We start from the raw sequence: 23,743 nt of genomic DNA, 5'->3' as shown, positions 1-23,743 counted from the left end.
CCCTTGAGGAGTGTTCCTTTCTATGGAAGGCTGCAGTGTAGGGGTCCTTGGACCCGAGCATGAGGTTCCTGTCATGGTTCAGGGTAGCATGCCAATTTTTCCATATAAAGGGGAGGAGAGTCCACGGTTTCATTCAATACTAGTGGGAATTAAGAACCTGGCCACCAGGAGGAGGCAAAGACACCCCAGCCAAAGGCTTAAATACCTCCCCCACTCCCCTCATCCCCCCCCCCCCCAGTCATTCTTTGCCTTTCGTCACAGGAGGAGGCAGAGAGGTGCCGGAATATCGGAGGTCTCTTATGAGGGGTTCTACCCTTCACTATGGGACAGGAGTTTAAGTAGCCCTTTAAGCTGCTCAACTAGAGGGCCTTCGTGAACGTTGGAGTCTGGAGATGCAGGGGGTGCTTCCCTTTGTGACACCATCCCGACTCATATTAACCGCTCCTATAGCAATCGGCGTTGACGAGTTTCGCCGATTGCGTTCTCCTCTCAAGTCCATGTCAGGAGCGCAGCTATCACCTGTCACACTTGAAGGGCCGTGTTCCTATTCCATGGCGTAGATTCTGGTAAGATTGTTTCATTTTTAAATAAGAACACATAAGACAGGGCCACAGTGTGGCACCTTTATCTTTATAGAATCAAGGGTTAAAATTCCTATAAAGGGATTATTGAACAGGGGGGGTATGTACATGATAAGTTGCCGGAATATCGGAGGTCTCTTATGAGGGGTTCTACCCTTCGCTATGGGACAGGAGTTTAAGTAGCCCTTTAAGCTTCTCAACTTGAGGGCCTTGGTGAACGTTGGAGTTCGGAAATGCAGGGGGAGCTTCCCTTTGTGACACCATCCCGACTCATATTAACAGCTCCTTTAGCAATCGGCGTTGATTAGTTTCGCAGATTGCTTTCTTCTCTCATGTCCATGTCAAGAGCGCAGCTACTACTTGTCACACTTGAAGGGCCGTGTTCCTGTTCCACTGCGTAGATTCATTTTTACATAATATAGCACAAAAGCAGGGCCACAGTGTGGCGCCTTATCTCTTTTTTTTTTTTTTTTTTTTTTTTTTTGCTTTTTGTGTGCTTTCTTATTGGCAGGGGCGGCGGTCCTGCGTAGTCATCCTTGTGACCGGGTGGGGTTTCTTCACTTCCGGTCTGATCTGCAGTGGAGGAGACGTAGCGGTTTCTGAGTCCGGGTCGTAGGAGGTGGTGAGTGCCCCGGCCATTGGTGGTTATAAAGGTGCCTGTTCTAGACTTTTTTTCTAAAGCTATGGAGGATTCTGATGCGTTAGAGGGTACTCCCTCTTTATCAAAGTCTTATACCTGTGCTTATTGTGAGGTTCTGGTAGACCAGCCTGCGCAACTGTGTTCCACATGCCTTGAGAAGGCTACGACTTCCAAACATAAAAGAGAATGTCTAGCACTACTGAGCCAATCACCTCTGAGGGGTCTCTGTCCTGTGAGGTGCGTTCCCCATGGGCGTCCCCTATACCACATGCAGCGTCCCAGGGTCCGACTGTTAACCCTTCGGGGGAAATTGCTTGGCTGTCGGACTTTGCGGACCAGCTTGAAACGGCTGTCGCTAAGGTGATCCATGCTTTTCCGCGTTCTGCTAAGCGCAAGCGTAGAGCTTTTCATAGCGTCCCGACCCAGAAGTTGTGTCTGTTGGACGCCCCAGAGAGGTGGTACGATGACGAGGCCCAATCCGATGCGTCGGAAGAGGCCCTTTCAGGGTCGGAGTCAGTGTCATCTAAACCTCCGGCAACGGAGGAACCCGGTTTTCGGGTTTAAAATGGAGAACTTACGTTTTTTGTTAAAGCAAGTGCTGGCTACCTTAGAGGTTCCGGAACCCAAATTACCAGAGGAGCCCTCGATTCCTAAGTTGGATAAGGTTTACAAGGACAGGGTGGTTCCCCAGACCTTCCCGGTTCCTGTCAAGATGGCGAACATTATCAAAAATGAGTGGGAGCGATTAGGTTCTTCCTTTTCCCCTTCTCAATTTAAAAAGCTTTTCCCTGTCCCGATGGGGATGGGGCCATCTCCACGCTCGCTAAGTGCACAATTCCTTTTATAGGATAGTTCTTCGTTCAAGGAGCCTTTGGATAAGTTGGAGAACATGTTGCGAAAGATGTTTCAACACACGGGGTTTGTTTTTTAACCGGCAGCGGCGGTAGCCGCGGTTGCTGGAGCTGCGTCATATTGGTGCGATGCATTATTTGATATGATTGAGGGTGAACCCTCTTTCAAAGAGGTGCAGGAAAAAGATTAAGGCCCTAAAGGTGGCCAATTCTTTCATTTGTGACGCTAATATGCAGATTATCTGCCTGAATGCCAAGGTGTCAGGTTTTTTGGTTCTAGCACGCAGAGCTCTGTGGCTAAATCTTGATCGGTTGACATGACCTCTAAGACGAGGCTGTTGTCTTTGCCTTTCAGGGGTAAGATCCTTTTCGGTCCAGGCCTGAACTCTATCATATCCACGGTTACGGGAGGCAAGGGTACCTTCCTTCCCCATGATAAAAAGGCGAAGCCTAAGGGTGCTAATTTTCGTCCCTTTCGCGGGAATAAGGCACAACGCGCTCAGCCCACCGTGAAAATGGACCAATCCAAGGGTGCCTGGAAGCCTGCTCAAACTTGGAACAAGTCTAAGCAGCACAAGAAGCTTGCTGAGACTAAGTCCGCATTAAGGAACGGCCCCCGACTGGTCTGCGGACCGAGTGGGGGGCAGATTGTCTGTTCTTAGACGGCTGGTTGCAGGATGTTCAGGACCCGTGGGTTCTGGAGGTGGTCGACCAGGGCTACAGGATAGGGTTAAAGTCCTCTCCGCCCAGGGGCAGATTGCTTCTGTCAAACTTGTCTTCAAGGCCGCAAAAAAGAGAGGCCTTTCTGGGTTGTGTGTGGGATCTCTCTGCTCTAGGGGTTATCATACCAGTACCCCAGGCAGAAAGGGGTCGGGTATTACTCCAATTTGTTCGTGGTCCCAAAGAAAGAGGGCATGTTCCGCCCGATTCTGGACCTCAAATGTTTAAACAAGTTCCTGTCCGTTCCATTCTTTAAAATGGAAACTATCAAATCCATTCTGCCCCTAGTTCAAGAGGGGCAGCTAATGACCTCTATAGACTTGAAGGATGCCTACCTTCATGTTCCGATTCACAGGGACCATTTCAGGTTCCTCAGATTTGCCTTTCTGAATCAGCATTTCCAGTTTGTGGCTCTTCCCTTTGGTCTGGGGACGGCCCCAAGAGTCTTCATCAAAATCTCGATTCTCTGAGTCTGACTGCATGTATATTGAACGCTTAGTCTTGGCGCTGCGGAATCTGTTGACGCTCTACAAATAACCGATAATAATAAATAAAGGGGGTTTGCGGAGAATGTGAATGACACTCTATTTCAGGCAAGAAAGCCGGTCACTTGTTGCAGCTATCATAAGGTGTGCAGGACTTACTCGTCCTGGTGTGAGACTCATGGCTACCCTTGGCACAGGGTGAGGCTATCCAGGATTTTGTCCTTTCTTCAAGAAGGATTGGATAAGGGTCTCGCTGCTAGTTCCCTAAAGGGGCAAATTTCGGCTTTATCTGTTCTGTTACACAGGAGACTCGCTGATCTCCCGGACATACAATCCTTTGTTCAGGCCCTATCTCAAATCAGGCCTGTCTTTAAGCAGTCTGCTCCCCCTTGGAGCTTAAACTTGGTACTTAAGGTTTTGCAGAAGGTTCCGTTTGAACCTATGCATTTTCTTGACATATAAATTCTATCGTGGAAGGTTCTCTTTTTGTTGGCCATTGCATCGGTACGCAGGGTTTCTGAGCTGGCGGCCTTGCTATCTGAGCCCCCTTATCTGGTGTTTCATGCGGATAAGCCTGTTTTTCGCCCTGGTGTGGGGTTTCTCCCCAAGGTGGTATCTAACCGCAACATCAATCAGGAGATAGTCGTTCCTTCTTTGTGTCCTATTCCTTCTTCTCCTAAGGGGAGGTTATTTCATAATCTGGACATAGTTCGTTCCCTGAAATTTTATCTTCAGGCCACAAAGGATTTCAGACAATCTAACTCTCTCTTTTTGTCGTGTATTCAGGGAAGCGTAGGGTTCAGAGGGCTTCTTTGTCTTTTTGGCTGAGGAGCCTGTTCCGCTTGGCCTTTGAGACAGTGGGTCATAAGACTCCTCAGAGAGGATTACGGCTCATTCCACTAGAGCGGTAGCTTCATCTTCGGCCTTCAAGAATGAGGCTTTTATGGAGCAGATTTGCAAGGTGGCTACCTGGTCCTCCTTGCATACCTTCGCTAAGTTTTACAAATTTGACATGTTTGCCTCTGCGGAAGCGGTTTTTGGGAGAGAGGTTCTACAGGCTGTGGTGCCCTCAGATTAAGGGTCCGCCGTGGACTCTCCTCCCCTTTAGATGGAAAACATAAATTATGCTTACCTGATAATTTTATTTCCATCGAGGGGAGGAGAGTCCACAGTCCCCGCCCGTATCTCTGATGGGCGGACCTAAATTTAATATTCTCTTCTGGCACCATTTATACCCTGATATTTCTCCTACTGTTCCTTGTTCCCTCGGCAGAATGACCGGTGGATGAGGAGAGTGGGGGAGGTATTTAAGCATTTGGCTGGGGTGTCTTTGCCTCCTCCTGGTGGCCAGGTTCTTAATTCCCACAAGTAATGAATGAAGCCATGGACTCTCCTCCCTTCGATGGAAATAAAATTATCAGGTAAGCATAATTTATGTTTTTAGTAGCAGTCAGAGTTCTACTCTGGGGGTTTTGATTCCTCTTAGGTCCATCCTTTTTTTTTTTCTTCCGAAGGTCTGTGACTTGTCTTCAGTCTTTCACTAGCCTTTCGGCTGGGACCGTTATCCTGGAAGGAAGGCCGTGGATCAGTCTGCTTTTTGCAGTATGGACCGTTTACTTTTATTGAATCTGTCCTCCTTTGTTGGGGGGATTTTTAGTGCCATCTCTATACTGGCGGCGGCTGCTGCCGGGATGGATCGCTCCATGGATTCCGAATTTTTCTGGTCGGGAGCTGTTGTCGAGATTTTTCGGCTTAGGACAGCTTTGCTGCCTGTTGATTGGTCATCGCAAGTTTTGCTCACAGGTGGCTCTGTGCCCTCTTGGAGAGCTCATTTTAAGCTGCTAGGCCGGGTTTTCTGTCTCTGTTTGTCTAGCCTGACGGGTTTTGACTTGTCTAGGCTGCAAGGGGGAGCTCGCGGTTTTCTGGAACACCATAGTTGGTATGGTGCTGTGTCAGGGATATGAGGGTGACCTTACGGTCATCCTAGTGACGTCTTCTCCTGACTATGGACTTATCTTCTGGTCCCTGTCCTCCTAGGAAGTGTGTTTCCCTGGACAGTGCTCCTGTGGCAACCTCGGGTTGCTCTAAGTTTGATTTGGTCCTTTGGATCTCATGGGGTCCGCTATTTTTCCTCTCGGGGGTAGATTGGTGTTTTTGACCAGTTTGACTTGAGCCTGTGTTGGATGGTCCTTCGGATCTCTTATGGGTTTATCTACTCTCCCTCTCGGGGGTTGATAGAGGTTTTTTGGTTTTAGGTCAGAAATGTTTTTTGTGGGAGTTGAGTGCCACAGGGCTGACTACTCGGAAGCCTTGTGCTCAGCAGACTCTGGGTCTGATTGGTCTCTAGCACGGCTTTGCAGGTTGTGTAACTGATAAGTAGTTATCCGGGCTTCCGGTTTTTCCCTTGTCGTATGTAGTTTTTTGTAGGGTGTCAAGTAATTTCAAGCTGTGGTGCCTTTCGAAGGAGCCGCTTTTTTTGTACCCACCCTTTGTTTGTTTGCATTCAGTGTCTTTTTACTTGGGTATTGTTTTCCCAAAAGTAATGAATGCAGCTGTGGACTCTTCCCGTTTAAGAAGAAAAACATAAATTATGCTTAACTGATCATTTTCTTTTCTTCTGACGGGAAGAGTCCACAGCTCCCTCCCGCGTTTTATCTATGGGGCGGCATAACATTTTTGTTCTTCTGGCACCTTTTTTCACCCTGATATTTCTCCTACTGTTCCTTGTTCCTCGGCAGAGTGACTGGGGGATGAGGGGAGTGGGAGGAGTATTTAAGCCTTTGGCTGGGGTGTCTTTGCCTCCTCCTGGTGGCCAGGTTCTGAATTCCCAAAAGTAATGAATGCAGCTGTGTACTCTTTCCGTCAGAAGAAAAGAAAATTATCAGGTAAGCATAATTTCTTCTATAAAGGTAAGACGAGTCCACAGATTCATCCTTTACTTGTGGGATATTATCCTCCTGCTAACAGGAAGTGGCAAAGAGCACCACAGCAGAGCTGTCTATATAGCTCCTCCCTTAGTTCCACCCCCCAGTCATTCTCTTTGCCTACTCTAAGTACTCGGAAGGATAAAGTGAAAGAGGTGATAAAATATTAGTTTTTAATTTCTTCAAGCAAGAGTTTATTTTAAATGGTACCGGTGTGTACTATTTACTCTCAGGCAGCAGATGGATGAAGACTGCTGCCTGGAGGATGATGATCTTAGCATTTGTAACTAAGGTCCATTTACTGTTCCCACAGAAGCTGAGGAGTACAGGAAACTTCAGTGTGAGGAACGGTTTCATGCTATGCAGCAGTGAGGTATGTTCAGTCATATTTTTCTGGAGAGACTGTATTTCAGAAAGACTGACATTATACCCAGGAGGGTAAGGGTAAGCAGTAATCCTAGAGCTAAAATAAGGGCATTACTTAGCTTGCATATGGGGCCAATTACAAATATGGTTGACACTGAATTGCAAATGTTTGTGAGCAAACGTTTTTTGATTTGGGAGTGCTTTAACGTTTTGTGGGCAATAACGTTTTGGGCAGACTTTATTAAGAGCACACATGGCTTAACTTTTGGGTCTCAGAACCCACATGGCTAGTTATAACCGCTCTGGTGCGGTTCTTTAAGGCTGTGGAGAGATCGAGTGAGATGGGCGGGGCCTATTTTCGCGCCTCAGATGCGCAGTTAGTTTTATCAGCAAGCAGCAAGCTCTAACTCCTGAGGGCCCTGGTGTATTTTTTGGGCCAAATCGAAGAATTTACCCCACATTTTCGATACCTGAGGGCAGGTAGGGCCACAGCAGGGCTGTGGCAAGGTGCTGAGTGTTTTTTTTCCGGATCTGGGCCAATTTTCGATCCGGTTTGCAAATTAAGGGGTTAATTGATAAAAAAAAAAATTGTGCTGCAATCTTAACTACCTATATTGTGTCTACATACAAAATTTTGAAAAATTTGGTGCATGTTTAGGCTGTTTTGCAGAACGTGTATGCTTTTTTTTCTTAAAGGCACAGTACCGTTTTTTAAGATTGTTGTTTTTTTCACTAAATAAAGTGTTTTCATGCTTGCTTGTAGACATTACTAGCCTGTTCAACATGTCTGACATTGAGGAAAGTCAATGTTCAATATGTTTAGAAGCCATTGTGGAACCTCCACTTAGAATGTGTCCCTCATGCACTGAAAGGTCAATAAATTGTAAAGAACATATTTTAGCTACTTAAAGTATGTCGCAGGATGATTCTCAGTCAGAAGAGAATCAGGTTTTGCCATCTAATTCTCTCCAAGTGTCACAACCGTTAAAGCCCGCACAAGCGACGCCAAGTACTTCTAGTGCGTCTAATTCTTTCACCCTCCAAGATTTGGCCGCTGTTATGAATACTACCCTCATAGAGGTTTTATCTAAGCTGCCGGGGTTGCAGGGGAAGCGCAGTAGGTCTGGTGTGAGAACAAACGCTGAGCCCTCTGACGCTTTATTAGCCATATCCAATGTACCCTCACAATGTTCTGAAGTGAGGGATTTGCTGGCTGAGGGAGAGATTTCTGATTCAGGAAATATGTTCCCTCAGACAGATTCAGATATGACGGCTTTTAAATTTAAACTAGAACACCTCCGCTTATTGCTCAGGGAGGTTTTAGCGACTCTGGATGATTGTGACCCTATTGTAGTTCCAGAGAAATTGTGTAAAACAGATTCCTAGAGGTTCCTGCCTACACTGATGTTTTTCCAGTCCCTAAGAGGATTTCGGAAATTGTTACTAAGGAGTGAGATAGACCAGGTATTCCGTTTGCTCCCCCTCCTACTTTTAAGAAAATGTTTCCCATATCTGACGCCGTGCGGGACTCCTGGAAGACGGTCCCTAAGGTGGAGGGAGCTATTTCTACCCTGGCTAAGCGTTCAACTATACCTATCAAGAACAGTTGTGCTTTCAAAGATCCTATGGATAAAAAATTAGACGGTCTTCTGAAGAAAATATTTGTTCACCAAGGTTTTCTTCTCCAACCTATAGCGTGCATTGTTCCTGTAACTACTGCAGCGTCCTTTTGGTTCGAGGCTCTGGAAGAGGCTCTTCAGGTTGAGACCCCATTAGATGATATTCTGGATAGAATTAGGGCTCTCAAGCTAGCTAATTCTTTCATTACAGATGCCGCTTTTCAATTGGCTGAATTAGCTGCGAAGAATTCAGGTTTTGCCATTTTAGCGCGTAGAGCGTTATGGCTTTAGTCCTGGTCTGCTGATGTGTCATCAAAAGCTAAGCTTTTAGCCATCCCTTTCAAGGGTAAGACCCTATTCGGGCCTGAACTGAAAGAGATCATTTCAGACATCACTGGAGGGAAAGGCCATGCCCTTCCTCAGGATAAGACGAATAAGATGAGGACCAAACAAAATAATTTTCGTTCCTTTCGGAACTTCAAAGGTGGTCCCTCTACCTCTTCCCCTGCCGCAAAGCAAGAGGGGAATTTTGCTCAATCCAAGTCAGTCTGGAGAACTAACCAGACTTGGAACAAGGGTAAACAGGCCAAGAAGCCTGCTGCTGCCACCAAGACAGCATGAAGGGGTAGCCCCCGATCCGGGACCAGATCTAGTAGGGGGCAGACTTTCTCTCTCCGCTCAGGCTTGGGCAAGAGACGTTCAGGACTCCTGGGCTTTAGAAATAGTAACCCAGGGGTATCTTCTAGATTTCAAAGATTCTCCCCCAAGGGGGAGATTCCATCTTTCTCAATTGTCTGTAAACCAGACAAAAAGAGAGGCGTTCTTACGCTGTGTAGAAGACCTTTATACCATGGGAGTGATCTGACCAGTTCCGAAAACAGAACTGGGGCAAGGGTTCTACTCCAATCTGTTTGTGGTTCCCAAAAAAGAGGGAACCTTCAGACCAATTTTGGATCTCAAGATCCTAAACAAATTCCTCAGAGTCCAATCCTTCAAGATGGAGACCATTCGGACTATTTTGCCAATGATCCAGGAGGGTCCATATATGACCACCGTGGACTTAAAGGATGCGTATCTACACATTCCTATCCACAAAGATCATCACCAGTTCCTCAGGTTCGCCTTTCTGGACAAGCATTACCAGTTTGTGGCTCTTCCCTTCGGGTTGGCCACAGCTCCCAGAATTTTCACAAAGGTGCTAGGGTCCTTTCTGGCGGTTCTATGGCTGCGGGGCATAGCTGTGGCGCTTTATCTGGACGATATCTTAATCCAGGCGTCAACTTTCCAACTAGCCAAGTCTCACATGGGCATCGTGGTGGCTTTTCTAAGATCTCACGGGTGGAAGGTGAACATACAGAAGGGTTCACTTATCCCTCTCACAAGAGGTCCATTCCTGGGAACTCTGATAGATTAGGTGGACATGAAAAAATTTCTGACGGAGGTCAGGAAATCAAAAATGTTATCCATCTGCCGAGCTCTTCATTCCATTCCTCGCCCGTCAGTGGCTCAGTGTATGGAGTTAATCGGCTTAATGGTAGCGGCAATGGACATAGTTCCGTTTGCTCGCTTGCATCTCAGACCACTGCAACTTTGCATGCTCAAACAGTGGAATGGGGATTATGCAGATTTATCTCCTCAGATACATCTGGACCAAGAGACCAGAGACTCTCTTCTTTGGTGGTTGTCACAGGATCATCTGTCCAAGGAAATGTGTTTCCGCAGGCCAGCGTGGGTCATAGTGACGACGGACGCCAGCCTATTGGGCTGGGATGCAGTCTGGAATTCCCTGAAAGCACAGGGATTATGGACTCAGGAGGAGGCTCTCCTCCTGATAAATATTCTAGAACTGAGAGCGAAATTCAACGCGCTTCAGGCGTGGCCTCAGCTGGCGTCGGCCAGATTCATAAGATTCCAGTCGGACAATATCACGACTGTAACATATATCAATCATCAGGGGGGAACAAAGAGTTCTCTAGCGATGATAGAGGTTACCAAAATAATTCAATGGGCAGAGACTCACTCTTGCCATCTATCAGCAATCTATATCCTAGGAGTGGAGAACTGGGAAGCGGATTTTCTAAGTCGTCAGACTTTTCATCCGGGGGGAATGGGAACTCCATCCTGAGGTGTTTGCACAATTGATTCAGCAATGGGGCACACCAGAATTGGATCTGATGGCGTCTCGTCAGAATGCCAAGCTTCCTCAATACAGGTCCAGGTCAAGGGATCCTCAGGCAGTACTGATAGATGCTCTAGCAGTACCCTAGTCGTTCATCCTGGCTTATGTGTTTCCACCATTTCCTCTCCTTCCTCGTTTGATTGCCATAATCAAACAGGAGAGAGCTTCAGTGATTTTGATAGCACCCGCGTGGCCACGCAGGACTTGGTATGCAGACCTGGTGGACATGTCATCTCTTCCACCATGGACTCTGCCACTGAGACAGGACCTTCTGATTCAAGGTCCGTTCCAGCATCCAAATCTAGTTTCTCTGCGACTGACTGCTTGGAGATTGAACGCTTGATCTTATCCAAGCGGGGGTTCTCTGAGTTGGTCATAGATACCTTGATTCAGGCTCGAAAGCCTGTCACCAGGAAAATTTATCATAAGATATGGCGTAAATATCTTTATTGGTGCGAATCCAAAGTCTACTCATGGAGTAAGATCAGGATTCCTAGGATTTTGTCCTTTGTCCAAGAAGGATTGGAGAAGGGGCTATCAGCTAGTTCCTTAAAGGGACAGATATCTGCTTTATCAATTCTACTGCACAAGCGTCTGGTAGATGTTCCAGACGTTCAGTCGTTCTGTCAGGCTTTAGTTAGAATCAAGCCTGTGTTTAAACCTGTTGCTCCGCCTTGGAGTTTGAATTTAGTTCTTAAGGTTCTTCAAGGGGTTCCGTTTGAACCTATGCATTTCATAGATATTAAGCTTCTATCTTGGAAAGTTCTGTTTTTAGTTGCTATCTCTTCGGCTCGAAGAGTTTCTGAACTATCTGCATTGCAATGCGACTCGCCTTATCTTGTTTTCCATGCTGATAAGGTGGTTTTGCGTACCAAACCTGGATTCCTTCCTAAGGTTGTTACTAATAAGAATATTAATCAGGAAATTGTTGTTCCTTCTCTGTGTCCTAATCCTTCCTCTAAGAAGGAGCGTCTATTGCACAACTTGGACGTGGTTCGTGCTTTAAAGTTTTACTTGCAAGCGACCAAAGATTTCCGTCAAACATCTTTTTTGTTTGTTGTCTATTCTGGAAAACGTAGAGGTCAAAAAGCTACGGCTACCTCTCTTGCCTTTTGGCTGAAAAGCATCATCCGTTTTGGCATACGAGACTGCTGGACAGCAGCCTCCTGATAGGATTACAGCTCACTCTACTAGAGCGGTGGCTTCCACATGGGCTTTTAAAAATGATGCTTCTGTTGAACAGATTTGTAAGGCTGCGACTTTGCTTCATACCTTTTACAAATTTTACAAATTTGCTTCTTCGGAGGCTATTTTTGGGAGAAGAGTTCTTCAAGCAGTGGTGCCTTCTGTTTAACCATCTGTCTTGTCCCTCTCTTCATCCGTGTCCTGTAGCTTTGGTATTGTATCCCACAAGTAAAGGATGCATCTTACCTTTATAGAAGAAAAGTAAATTTATGTTTACCTGACAAATTAATTTCTTCTATGGTAAGACGAGTCCACGGCCCGCCCTGTCATTTTAAGACAGATTATAGTTTTTTTTATTTAAACTTCCGTCACCTCTGCACCTTGTAGTTTCTCCTTTTCCTTCCGGTACCTTCGGTCAAATGACTGGGGGGTGGAGCTAAGGGAGGAGCTATATAGACAGCTCTGCTGTGGTGCTGTTTGCCACTTTCTGTTAGCAGGAGGATAATATCCCACAAGTAAGGATGAATCCGTGGACTTGTCGTACCATAGAAGAAATTAATTTATCAGGTAAGCATAAATTTACTTTTTGTTTTTCTTTTTCTCTCTCCCTCTCTCTCTCTCTCTTTTTCTTTCTCTTGCTCTTTCTTTCTCTCGCTCTTTTTTTTCCTCTCGCGCCCTCCGTCGCGCTCTGATTTCCTCATAGCTTATAGAAACAATGTTACAGACCAGTTGGGAACAAAATGCACAGATACAATATTTGTCTGTTTCTTGCAGAGATCTACTGGAAAAAGACATCACTCTGTCCTCAGAAAAACTACAACAGAAGGTTAACTCGTCTCTTGCTCATGTAAATCGTGCACTGAAACAGCTCGTACGGCTCTTCCTGGTGGAGGACCTTGTAGATTCACTTAAGGTGAAGCTTATTTTATTATCTCACAGGGAATAAGTTTACATAAAGGATTTGCACAATGTCATTATTCTGCGCTCTTTAGTGAAACGAATGCTGACAATAGCCACGGTCTGGGCGCTGTATTTAATACGGTAAAAGTGCAATACACAGATATCTGTATGTGCTCATATCTGTGTATTGCACTTTTACTGTAACGAGTCCAGCGCCCAGACCGTGGCTATTGTCAGCATTCGTTTCACTATACCCCTATACTTTACTTTACAATTACTTATTATACCGGCTGCAGAGCATTAAATCTATTAAACATTGCTCCTTTACATTTATTTTTTATATGAAATAGCGTGTGTATATATCTCTTTAAAAAAACTTTTTCCCCACAGCTTGCTCTTCTCATGTGGCTGATGACCTATGTAGGAGCGGTATTTAATGGAATCACTCTTCTTATACTTGGTAAGAGAAAGCATTGTTATACATCCGTAACGGGCCATTTATTGCCGCTTTTCAAAACGCCTATATAACAAATAATCTTAATTGTAGTCTTGTAAGATGCTTTCCTGACAAAATACAACATGTAATTACATTGCAAAGTGCTTGTTGGCACCCTGTGCTACAGAGCTTACTATCTAATAGCTATACAGCACTCACTGACTCCCTGCCCTGCAGAGCTTACTATATAATAGCTATACAGCGCTCACTGATTCCCTGCCCTGCAGAGCTTACTATCTAATAGCTACACAGCGCTCACTGACGCCCTGCAGAGCTTACTATCTAATAGCTACACAGCGCTCACTGACGCCCTGCAGAGCTTACTATCTAATAGCTATACAGCGCTCACTGACGCCCTGCAGAGCTTACTATCTAATAGCTATACAGCGCTCACTGACGCCCTGCAGAGCTTGCTATCTAATAGCTATACAGCGCTCACTGACGCCCTACAGAGCTTACTATCTAATAGCTATACAGCGCTCACTGACGCCCTGCAGATCTTACTATCTAATAGCTATACAGCGCTCACTGACGCCCTGCAGAGCTTACTATCTAATAACTATACAGCACTTACTAACTCCCTGCCCTGCAGAGCTTACTATCTAATAGCTATACAGCGCTCACTGACGCCCTACAGAGCTTACTATCTAATAGCTATACAGCGCTCACTGACGCCCTACAGAGCTTACTATCTAATAGCTATACAGCGCTCACTGACGCCCTGCAGATCTTACTATCTAATAGCTATACAGCACTCACTGACTCCCTGCCCTGCAGAGCTTACTATCTAATAGCTATACAGCGCTCACTGACGCCCTACAGAGCTTACTATCTAATAGCTATACAGCGCTCACTGACGCCCTGCAGATCTTACTATCTAATAGCTATACAGCACTCACTGACTCCCTGCCCTGCAGAGCTTACTATCTAATAGCTATACAGCGCTCACTGACTCCTGCCCTGCAGAGCTTACTATCTAATAACTATACAGCACTCACTGACTCCTGCCCTGCAGAGCTTACTATCTAATAGTTATACAGCACTCACTGACTCCCTGCCCTGCAGAGCTTACTATCTAATAGCTATACAGCGTTCACTGACTCCCTGCCCTGCAGAGCTTACTATCTAATAGCTATACAGCGCTCACTGACACCCTGCCCTGCAGAGCTTACTATCTAATAGCTATAGAGCGCTCACTGATTCCCTGCCCTGCAGAGCTTACTATCTAATAACTATACAGCGCTCACTGACTCCCTTCCCTGCAGAGCTTACTATCTAATAGCTATACAGCGCTCACTGACTCCCTGCCCCGCAGAGCTTACTATCTAATAGCTATACAGCGCTCACTGACTCCCTGCCCCGCAGAGCTTACTATCTAATAGCTATACAGCACCAACTGACTCCCTGCCCTGCAGAGCTTACTATCTAATAGCTATACCGCGCTCACTGACTCCCTGCCCTGCAGAGCTTACTATCTAATAGCTATACAGCACTAACTGACTCCCTGCCCTGCAGAGCTTACTATCTAATAGCTATACAGCACTCACTGACGCCCTGCCCTGCAGAGTTTACTATCTAATAGCTATACAGCGCTCACTGACTCCCTGCCCTGCAGAGCTTACTATCTAATAGCTATACAGCACTCACTGACGCCCTGCCCTGCAGAGTTTACTATCTAATAGCTATACAGCACTCACTGACTTCCTGCCCTGCAGAGCTTATTACCTAATAGCTGTACAGCACTCACTGACTCCCTGCCGTGCAGAGCTTACTACCTAATAGCTGTACAGCACTCACTGACTCCCTGCCCTGCAGAGCTTACTGTCTATTAGATATAGAACACTCACTGATTCCCTGCCCTGCAGAGCTTACTATCTAATAGCTACACAGCGCTCACTGACGCCCTGCAGAGCTTACTATCTAATAGCTATACAGCGCTCACTGACGCCCTGCAGAGCTTACTATCTAATAGCTATACAGCGCTCACTGACGCCCTGCAGAGCTTGCTATCTAATAGCTATACAGCGCTCACTGACGCCCTACAGAGCTTACTATCTAATAGCTATACAGCGCTCACTGACGCCCTGCAGAGCTTACTATCTAATAGCTATACAGCACTCACTGACTCCCTGCCCTGCAGAGCTTACTATCTAATAGCTATACAGCGCTCACTGACTCCTGCCCTGCAGAGCTTACTATCTAATAACTATACAGCACTCACTGACTCCTGCCCTGCAGAGCTTACTATCTAATAGTTATACAGCACTCACTGACTCCCTACCCTGCAGTGCTTACTATTTAATAGCTATACAGCGCTCACTGACGCCCTGCCCTGCAGAGCTTACTATCTAATAGCTATACAGCACTGACTCCCTGCCCCGCAGAGCTTACTATCTAATAGCTATACAGCACTCACTGACTTCCTGTCCTGCAGAGCTTACTATCTAATAGCTATACAGCACTCACTGACTTCCTGTCCTGCAGAGCTTACTATCTAATAGCTATACAGCGCTCACTGACTCACTGCCCTGCAGAGCTTACTATCTAATAGTTATACAGCACTCACTGACTTCCTGTCCTGCAGAGCTTACTATCTAATAGCTATACAGCGTTCACTGACTCCCTGCCCCACAGAGCTTACTATCTAATAGCTATACAGCACTCACTGACTTCATGTCCTGCAGAGCTTACTATCTAATAGCTATACAGCACTCACTGACTCCCTGCCCTGCAGAGCTTACTATCTAATAGCTATACAGCACTCACTGACTCCCTGCCCTGCAGAGCTTACTATCTAATAGCTATACAGCACTCACTGACTCCCTGCCCTGCAGAGCTTACTATTTAATAGTTATACAGCGCTCACTGACTCCCTGCCCTGCAGAGCTTACTATCTAATAGCTATACAGCGCTCACTGACTCCCTGCCCTGCAGAGCTTACTATCTAATAGCTATACAGCACTCACTGACTTCCTGCCCTGCAGAGCTTATTACCTAATAGCTGTACAGCACTCACTGACTCCCTGCCGTGCAGAGCTTACTACCTAATAGCTGTACAGCACTCACTGACTCCCTGCCCTGCAGAGCTTATTACCTAATAGCTGTACAGCACTCACTGACTCCCTGCCCTGCAGAGCTTACTATCTAATAGCTATACAGCACTCACTGACTCCCTGCCCTGCAGAGCTTACTATCTAATAGCTATACAGCACTCACTGACTCCCTGCCCTGCAGAGCTTACTATCTAATAGCTATACAGCACTCACTGACTCCCTGCCCTGCAGAGCTTACTATCTAATAGTTATACAGATCTCACTGACTCCCTGCCCTGCACAGCTTACTATCTAATAGCTATACAGCACTCACTGACTCCCTGCCCTGCACAGCTTACTATCTAATAGCTATACAGCACTCACTGACTCCCTGCCCTGCAGAGCTTACTATCTAATAGCTATACAGCCCTTTAGTGCTAAAGATATAGTTATTTTATTGTCTCTTGTTTTGCAGGTGTACTGATTGCATTCACTGCCCCAATTGTATATGAGAAATACAAGGTAAGGTAAACGCATTTAGGACAATTCTGTTTGATATAAGAATGAAGCGTAATTTATTAATTTACATAATTTATGTGCTTGTGACAAGCTGATTATTATCCTATGTAAGTAACTATATTATATACACATAGGTGAGTGACAAGCTGATTATTATCCTATGCAATTAACTATTATATACACATATGTGAGTGATAAGCTGATAATTATCCTATGTAAGTAACTATATTATATACACATAGGTGAGTGACAAGCTGATTATTCTTTCTAAGTAACTATTATATACACATAGGTGAGTAACCAGCTGATTATTATCCTATGCAAGTAACTATATTATATACACATGGGTGAGTGACAAGCTGATAATTATCCTATGTAAGTAACTATATTATATACACATAGCTGAGTGACAAGCTGATTATTATCCTATGTAAGTAACTATATTATATACACATAGCTGAGTGACAAGCTGATTATTATTATTTCTAAGTAACTATTATATACACATAGGTGAGTAACCAGCTGATTATTATCCTATGCAAGTAACTATTATATACACATGGGTGACTGACAAGCTGATTATTATCCCATGTAAGTAACTATATTATATACACATGGGTGAGTGACAAGCTGATTATTATCCCATGTAAGTAACTATATTATATACACATGGCTAAATGGCAAGCTGATTATCCTAGGTAAATAACTATTATATTAACATAGGTGAGTGACAAGCTGATTATTATCCTATGTAAGTAACTATATTATATACACATGGCTAAATGGCAAGCTGATTATCCTAGGTAAATAACTATTATATTAACATAGGTGAGTGACAAGCTGATTATTATCCTATGTAAGTAACTATATTATATACACATGGCTGAGTGACAAGCTGATTATTATCCTATGTAAGTAACTATTATATACACATGGCTGAGTGACAAGGAAGTACAAGAGATGGTAGGTGTGTATACAGGGTTAAAGAAACAGATAGCACTTTATAATTACTACGTTTCCATTAGATTAACATAGCAGAGTCTGAACATTATTAGAACTGATTAGCACCGCATTTGCTGCAGCTGTTGTTCAATGGCCAAACTCCACCCACGAGTTTCTTCATATGGATGAACTACTATAGACTTGTGACTGTAAATAACTAGGTTCTCCGCTGTCATTTTGTTAATAAAAGCATTATTTTTTGGCTTCAGCATAAATAACAAACTACAAGTTAGGGACAGGTGTGTGACAGGATTAGGGGTGTACGGCTGCTGTGCTCTTTTGCTTTTCGGGACCAGAAATTCACAATTTTCAGACTTAAATTACAGGAAAAATAAAAAATGAAACTATATTGCAAAGTGGTATTACTATGTATGATTAAAGGGACAGTAAAGTCATAATGCAGATAGAGCATGTGCTCCCCCCAGCTCCTACTGAGCATGTGCAAGAACTCACAGTATAGTTTCTTTCCAATGGCATGGAGAGTCCACAATTCCATTCAATTACTGTTGGGAATTCAGCTCCTGGTCACCAGGAGGAGGCAGAGACACCCCAGCAAAGCTTAAGTATCCCTCCCACTTCCCATAATCCCCAGTCATTCTTTGCCTCTGTACAAGGAGGACGCGAAGATAGTGCTCTGAGGAAATATTGAACTAAGTCTTTTAATGGGTAGTTTCCCTTTTAAGACAGGACTGGAGTAATGCTTTGTCCGTGTAATCCTCTTGAGTAAGAGATTTGGTAGCTGTTAGCTGCTGGTAGTCGCAGGGAAGTGCTCTCGATTTGGCTGATGGCCGTCACATGACACAGTGCAGGTACAATGGCAGTAACTGGCATTTGTCAGAAAAATATCTACTTTTCATTTGAAATTCAGACTAAGTGCTATTGTCTTATAATTACGCAATTCTACTGTAGTTAGTGTTTTATATTTCAATCAACACGTGTTTATTTACAGGGATACGAAGGAGCAACGGCCTTTGTTCGTTCTGCACATTGTTTTTTTATGTGCAGCTTTATTCCTGACACACGGGCTCCTGAATATGTTATCACAAGTGTATGAAATCACAAGCCTTTGTGCATCCTGCACATTGCTCTGTATGTGCAGCTTTAGCACTGACACACGGCTCCTGAATATGTTATCACAAGTGTATGAAAGCACAAGCCTTTGTTCATCATGCACATTGCTCTGTATGTGCAGCTTTAGTACTGTCTCACGGTTCCTGAATATGTTATCACAAGTGTATGAAAGCACAAGCCTTTGTTTATCCTGTACATTACTCTGTATGTGCAGCTTTAGTACTGACACACGGCTCCTGAATATGTTATCACAAGTGTATGAAAGCACAAGCCTTTGTTCATCCTGCACATTACTCTGTATGTGCAGCTTTAGTACTGACACACGGCTCCTGAATATGTTATCACAAGTGTATGAAAGCACAAGCCTTTGTTTATCCTGCACATTGCTCTGTATGTGCAGCTTTAGTACTGACACACGGCTCCTGAATATGTTATCACAAGTGTATGACAGCACAAGCCTTTGTTCATCCCGCACATTACTCTGTATGTGCAGCTTTAGTACTAACACACGGCTCCTGAATATGTTATCACACGTGTATGAAAGCACAAGCCTTTGTTCATCCTGCACATTGTTCTATATGTGCAGCTTTAGTACTGACACACGGCCCCTGTATATGTTATCACAAGTGTATGAAAGTAAAGCTTTTGTTCATCCCGCACATTGCTCTGTATGTGCAGCTTTAGTACTGTCTCACGGCTCCTGAATATGTTATCACAAGTGTATGACAGCACAAGCCTTTGTTCATCCTGCACATTACACTGTATGTGCAGCTTTAGTACTGTCTCACGGCTCCTGAATATGTTATCACAAGTGTATGAAAGCACAAACCTTTATTCATCCCGCTAATTGCTCTGTATGTGCAGCTTTAGTACTGACACACGGCTCCTGTATATGTTATCACAAGTGTATGAAAGCACAAACCTTTGTTCATCCTGCACATTGCTCTGTATGTGCAGCTTTAGTACTGACACACGGCTCCTGAATATGTTATCACAAGTGTATGAAAGCACAAGCCCTTGTTCGTCCTGCACATTGCTCTGTATGTGCAGCTTTAGTACTGTCTCACGGCTCCTGAATATGTTATCACAAGTGTATGAAAGCACAAGCCTTTGTTCATCCTGCACATTGTTCTGTATGTGCAGCTTTAGTACTGTCTCACGGCTCCTGAATATGTTAGCACAATTGTATGAAAGTAAAGCCTTTGTTCATCCCGCACATTGCTCTGTATGTGCAGCTTTAGTACTGTCTCACGGCTCCTGAATATGTTATCACATGTGTATGAAAGCACAAGCCTTTGTTCATCCTGCACATTGCTCTGTATGTGCAGCTTTAGTACTGACACACGGCTCCTGAATATGTTATCACAAGTGTATGAAAGCACAAGCCCTTGTTCGTCCTGCACATTGCTCTGTATGTGCAGCTTTAGTACTGTCTCACGGCTCCTGAATATGTTATCACAAGTGTATGAAAGCACAAGCCTTTGTTCATCCTGCACATTGTTCTGTATGTGCAGCTTTAGTACTGTCTCACGGTTCCTGAATATGTTATCACAAGTGTATGAAAGCACAAGCCTTTGTTCATCCTGCACATTGCTCTGTATGTGCAGCTTTAGTACTGACACACGGCTCCTGAATATGTTATCACAAGTGTATGAAAGCACAAGCCCTTGTTCATCCTGCACATTGCTCTGTATGTGCAGCTTTAGTACTGTCTCACGGCTCCTGAATGTTATCACAAGTGTATGAAAGCACAAGCCTTTGTTCATCCTGCACATTGTTCTGTATGTGCAGCTTTAGTACTGTCTCACAGTTCCTGAATATGTTATCACAAGTGTATGAAAGCACAAGCCTTTGTTCATCCTGCACATTGCTCTGTATGTGCAGCTTTAGTCCTGTCTCACGGCTCCTGAATATGTTATCACAAGTGTATGAAAGCACAAGCCTTTGTTCATCCTGCACATTACTCTGTATGTGCAGCTTTAGTACTGACACACGGCTCCTGAATATGTTATCACAAGTGTATGAAAACACAAGCCATTGTTCTGTATGTGCAGCTTTAGTACTGACACACGGCTCCTGAATATGTTATCAGAAGTGTATGAAAGCACAAGCCTTTTTTTCATACTGCACATTGCTCTGTATGTGCAGCTTTAGTACTGTCTCACGGCTCCTGAATATGTTATCACAGGTGTATGAAAGCACAAGCCTTTGTTCATCCCACACATTGCTCTGTATGTGCAGCTTTAGTTCTGTCTCACGGCTCCTGAATATGTTATCACAAGTGTATGAAAGCTCAAGCCTTTGTTCATCCCGCACATTGCTCTGTATGTGCAGCTTTAGTTCTGTCTCACGGTTCCTGAATATGTTATCACAAGTGTATGAAAGCACAAGCCTTTGTTCATCCTGCACATTTCTCTGTATGTGCAGCTTTAGTACTGACACACGGCTCCTGAATATGTTATCACAAGTGTATGAAAGCACAAGCCTTTGTTCATCCCGCACATTACTCTGTATGTGCAGCTTTAGTACTGACACACGGCTCCTGAATATGTTATCACAAGTGTATGAAAGCACAAGCCTTTGTTCATCCCGCACATTGTTCTGTATGTGCAGCTTTAGTACTGTCTCACGGCTCCTGAATATGTTATCACAAGTGTATGAAAGCACAAGCCTTTGTTCATCCTGCACATTGTTCTGTATGTGCAGCTTTAGTACTGTCTCACGGTTCCTGAATATGTTATCACAAGTGTATAAAAGCACAAGCCTTTGTTCATCCCGCACATTACTCTGTATGTGTAGCTTTAGTACTGACACACGGCTCCTGAATATGTTAGCACAAGTGTATGAAAGCACAAGCCTTTGTTCATCCCGCACATTACTCTGTATGTGCAGCTTTAGTACTGACACACGGCTCCTGAATATGTTATCACAAGTGTATGAAAGCACAAGCCATTGTTCTGTATGTGCAGCTTTAGTATGTGCAGCTTTAGTACTGACACACGGCTCCTGAATATGTTATCAGAAGTGTATGAAAGCACAAGCCTTTTGTTCATCCTGCACATTGCTCTGTATGTGCAGCTTTAGTACTGTCTCACGGCTCCTGAATATGTTATCACAGGTGTATGAAAGCACAAGCCTTTGTTCATCCCACACATTGCTCTGTATGTGCAGCTTTAGTTCTGTCTCACGGTTCCTGAATATGTTATCACAAGTGTATGAAAGCACAAGCCTTTGTTCATCCCGCACATTACTCTGTATGTGCAGCTTTAGTACTGTCTCACGGCTCCTGAATATGTTATCACAAGTGTATGAAAGCCCAAGCCTTTGTTCATCCTGCACATTGCTCTGTATATGCAGCTTTAGTTCTGTCTCACGGTTCCTGAATATGTTATCACAAGTGTATGAAAGCACAAGCCTTTGTTCATCCCGCACATTACTCTGTATGTGCAGCTTTAGTACTGTCTCACGGCTCCTGAATATGTTATCACAAGTGTATGAAAGCTCAAGCCTTTGTTCATCCCGCACATTGCTCTGTATATGCAGCTTTAGTTCTGTCTCACGGTTCCTGAATATGTTATCTCAAGTGTATGAAAGCACAAGCCTTTGTTCATCCTGCACATTACTCTGTATGTGCAGCTTTAGTACTGACACACGGCTCCTGAATATGTTATCACAAGTGTATGAAAGCACAAGCCTTTGTTCATCCCGCACATTGTTTTGTATGTGCAGCTTTAGTACTGTCTCACGGCTCCTGAATATGTTATCACAAGTGTATGAAAGCACAAGCCTTTGTTCATCCCGCACATTACTCTGTATTTGCAGTTTTAGTACTGACACAAGGCTCCTGAATATGTTATCACAAGTGTATGAAAGCACAAGCCTTTATTCATCCCGCACATTGCTCTGTATGTGCAGCTTTAGTACTAACACACGGCTCCTGAATATGTTATCACAAGTGTATGAAAGCACAAGCCTTTGTTCATCCTGCACATTACTCTGTATGTGCAGCTTTAGTACTGTCTCACGGCTCCTGAATATGTTATCACAAGTGTATGAAAGCACAAGCCTTTGTTCATCCTGCACATTGCTTTAGTACTGTCTCACGGCTCCTGAATATGTTATCACAAGTGTATGAAAGCACAAGCCTTTGTTCATCCCGCACATTACTCTGTATGTGCAGCTTTAGTACTGACACACGGCTCCTGAATATGTTATCACAAGTGTATGAAAGCACAAGCCTTTGTTCATCCCGCACATTACTCTGTATGTGCAGCTTTAGTACTGACACATGGCTCCTAAATATGTTATCACAAGTGTATGAAAGCACAAGCCTTTGTTCATCCCGCACATTACTCTGTATTTGCAGCTTTAGTACTGACACACGGCTCCTGAATATGTTATCAAAAGTGTATGAAAGCACAAGCCTTTGTTCATCCCGCACATTGCTCTGTATGTGCAGCTTTAGTACTAACACACGGCTCCTGAATATGTTATCACAAGTGTATGAAAGCACAAGCCTTTGTTCATCCTGCACATTACTCTGTATGTGCAGCTTTAGTACTGTCTCACGGCTCCTGAATATGTTATCACACGTGTATGAAAGCACAAGCCTTTGTTCATCCTGCACATTGTTCTATATGTGCAGCTTTAGTACTGTCTCACGGCTCCTGAATATGTTATCACACGTGTATGAAAGCACAAGCCTTTGTTCATCCTGCACGTTACTCTGTATGTGCAGCTTTAGTACTGACACACGGCTCCTGAATATGTTATCCCAAGTGTATGAAAGCACAAGCCTTTGTTCATCCTGCACATTGCTTTAGTACTGTCTCACAGCTCCTGAATATGTTATCACAAGTGTATGAAAGCCCAAGCCTTTGTTCATCCTGCACATTGCTCTGTATGTGCAGCTTTAGTACTGTCTCACGGTTCCTGAATATGTTATCACAAGTGTATGAAAGCCCAAGCCTTTGTTCATCCTGCACATTGCTCTGTATGTGCAGCTTTAGTACTGACACACGGCTACTGAATATGTTATCACAAGTGTATGAAAGCACAAGCCTTTGTTCATCCTGCACATTGCTCTGTATGTGCAGCTTTAGTACTGACACACGGCTCCTGAATATGTTATCACAAGTGTATGAAAGCACAAGCCTTTGTTCATCCTGCACAT

The 23,743-nt window shown here is 44.4% G+C and overlaps 1 protein-coding gene across 2 annotated transcripts in view; it reads left to right on the top strand.

Annotated features, from left to right (window-relative positions):
* LOC128665755 (reticulon-3) overlaps window positions 1-23,743 on the top strand; it is a 284,724-nt gene that overhangs the window by 192,340 nt on the left and 68,641 nt on the right. For both annotated transcript variants that reach the window (XM_053719947.1, XM_053719946.1), the window contains exons 5-7: window positions 12,325-12,463; window positions 12,841-12,910; window positions 16,454-16,500. In XM_053719947.1, the coding sequence (XP_053575922.1) occupies window positions 12,325-12,463; window positions 12,841-12,910; window positions 16,454-16,500 (256 nt within the window). The remainder of the gene's footprint in view (window positions 1-12,324; window positions 12,464-12,840; window positions 12,911-16,453; window positions 16,501-23,743) is intronic.

This window comes from Bombina bombina, chromosome 7, assembly GCF_027579735.1.
Source record: "Bombina bombina isolate aBomBom1 chromosome 7, aBomBom1.pri, whole genome shotgun sequence".
Classification (NCBI taxonomy): Eukaryota; Metazoa; Chordata; class Amphibia; order Anura; family Bombinatoridae; genus Bombina; species Bombina bombina.
The sequence above is the reverse complement of the archived record's forward strand: the minus strand, read 5'-3'. Positions and strand labels throughout refer to the sequence as shown.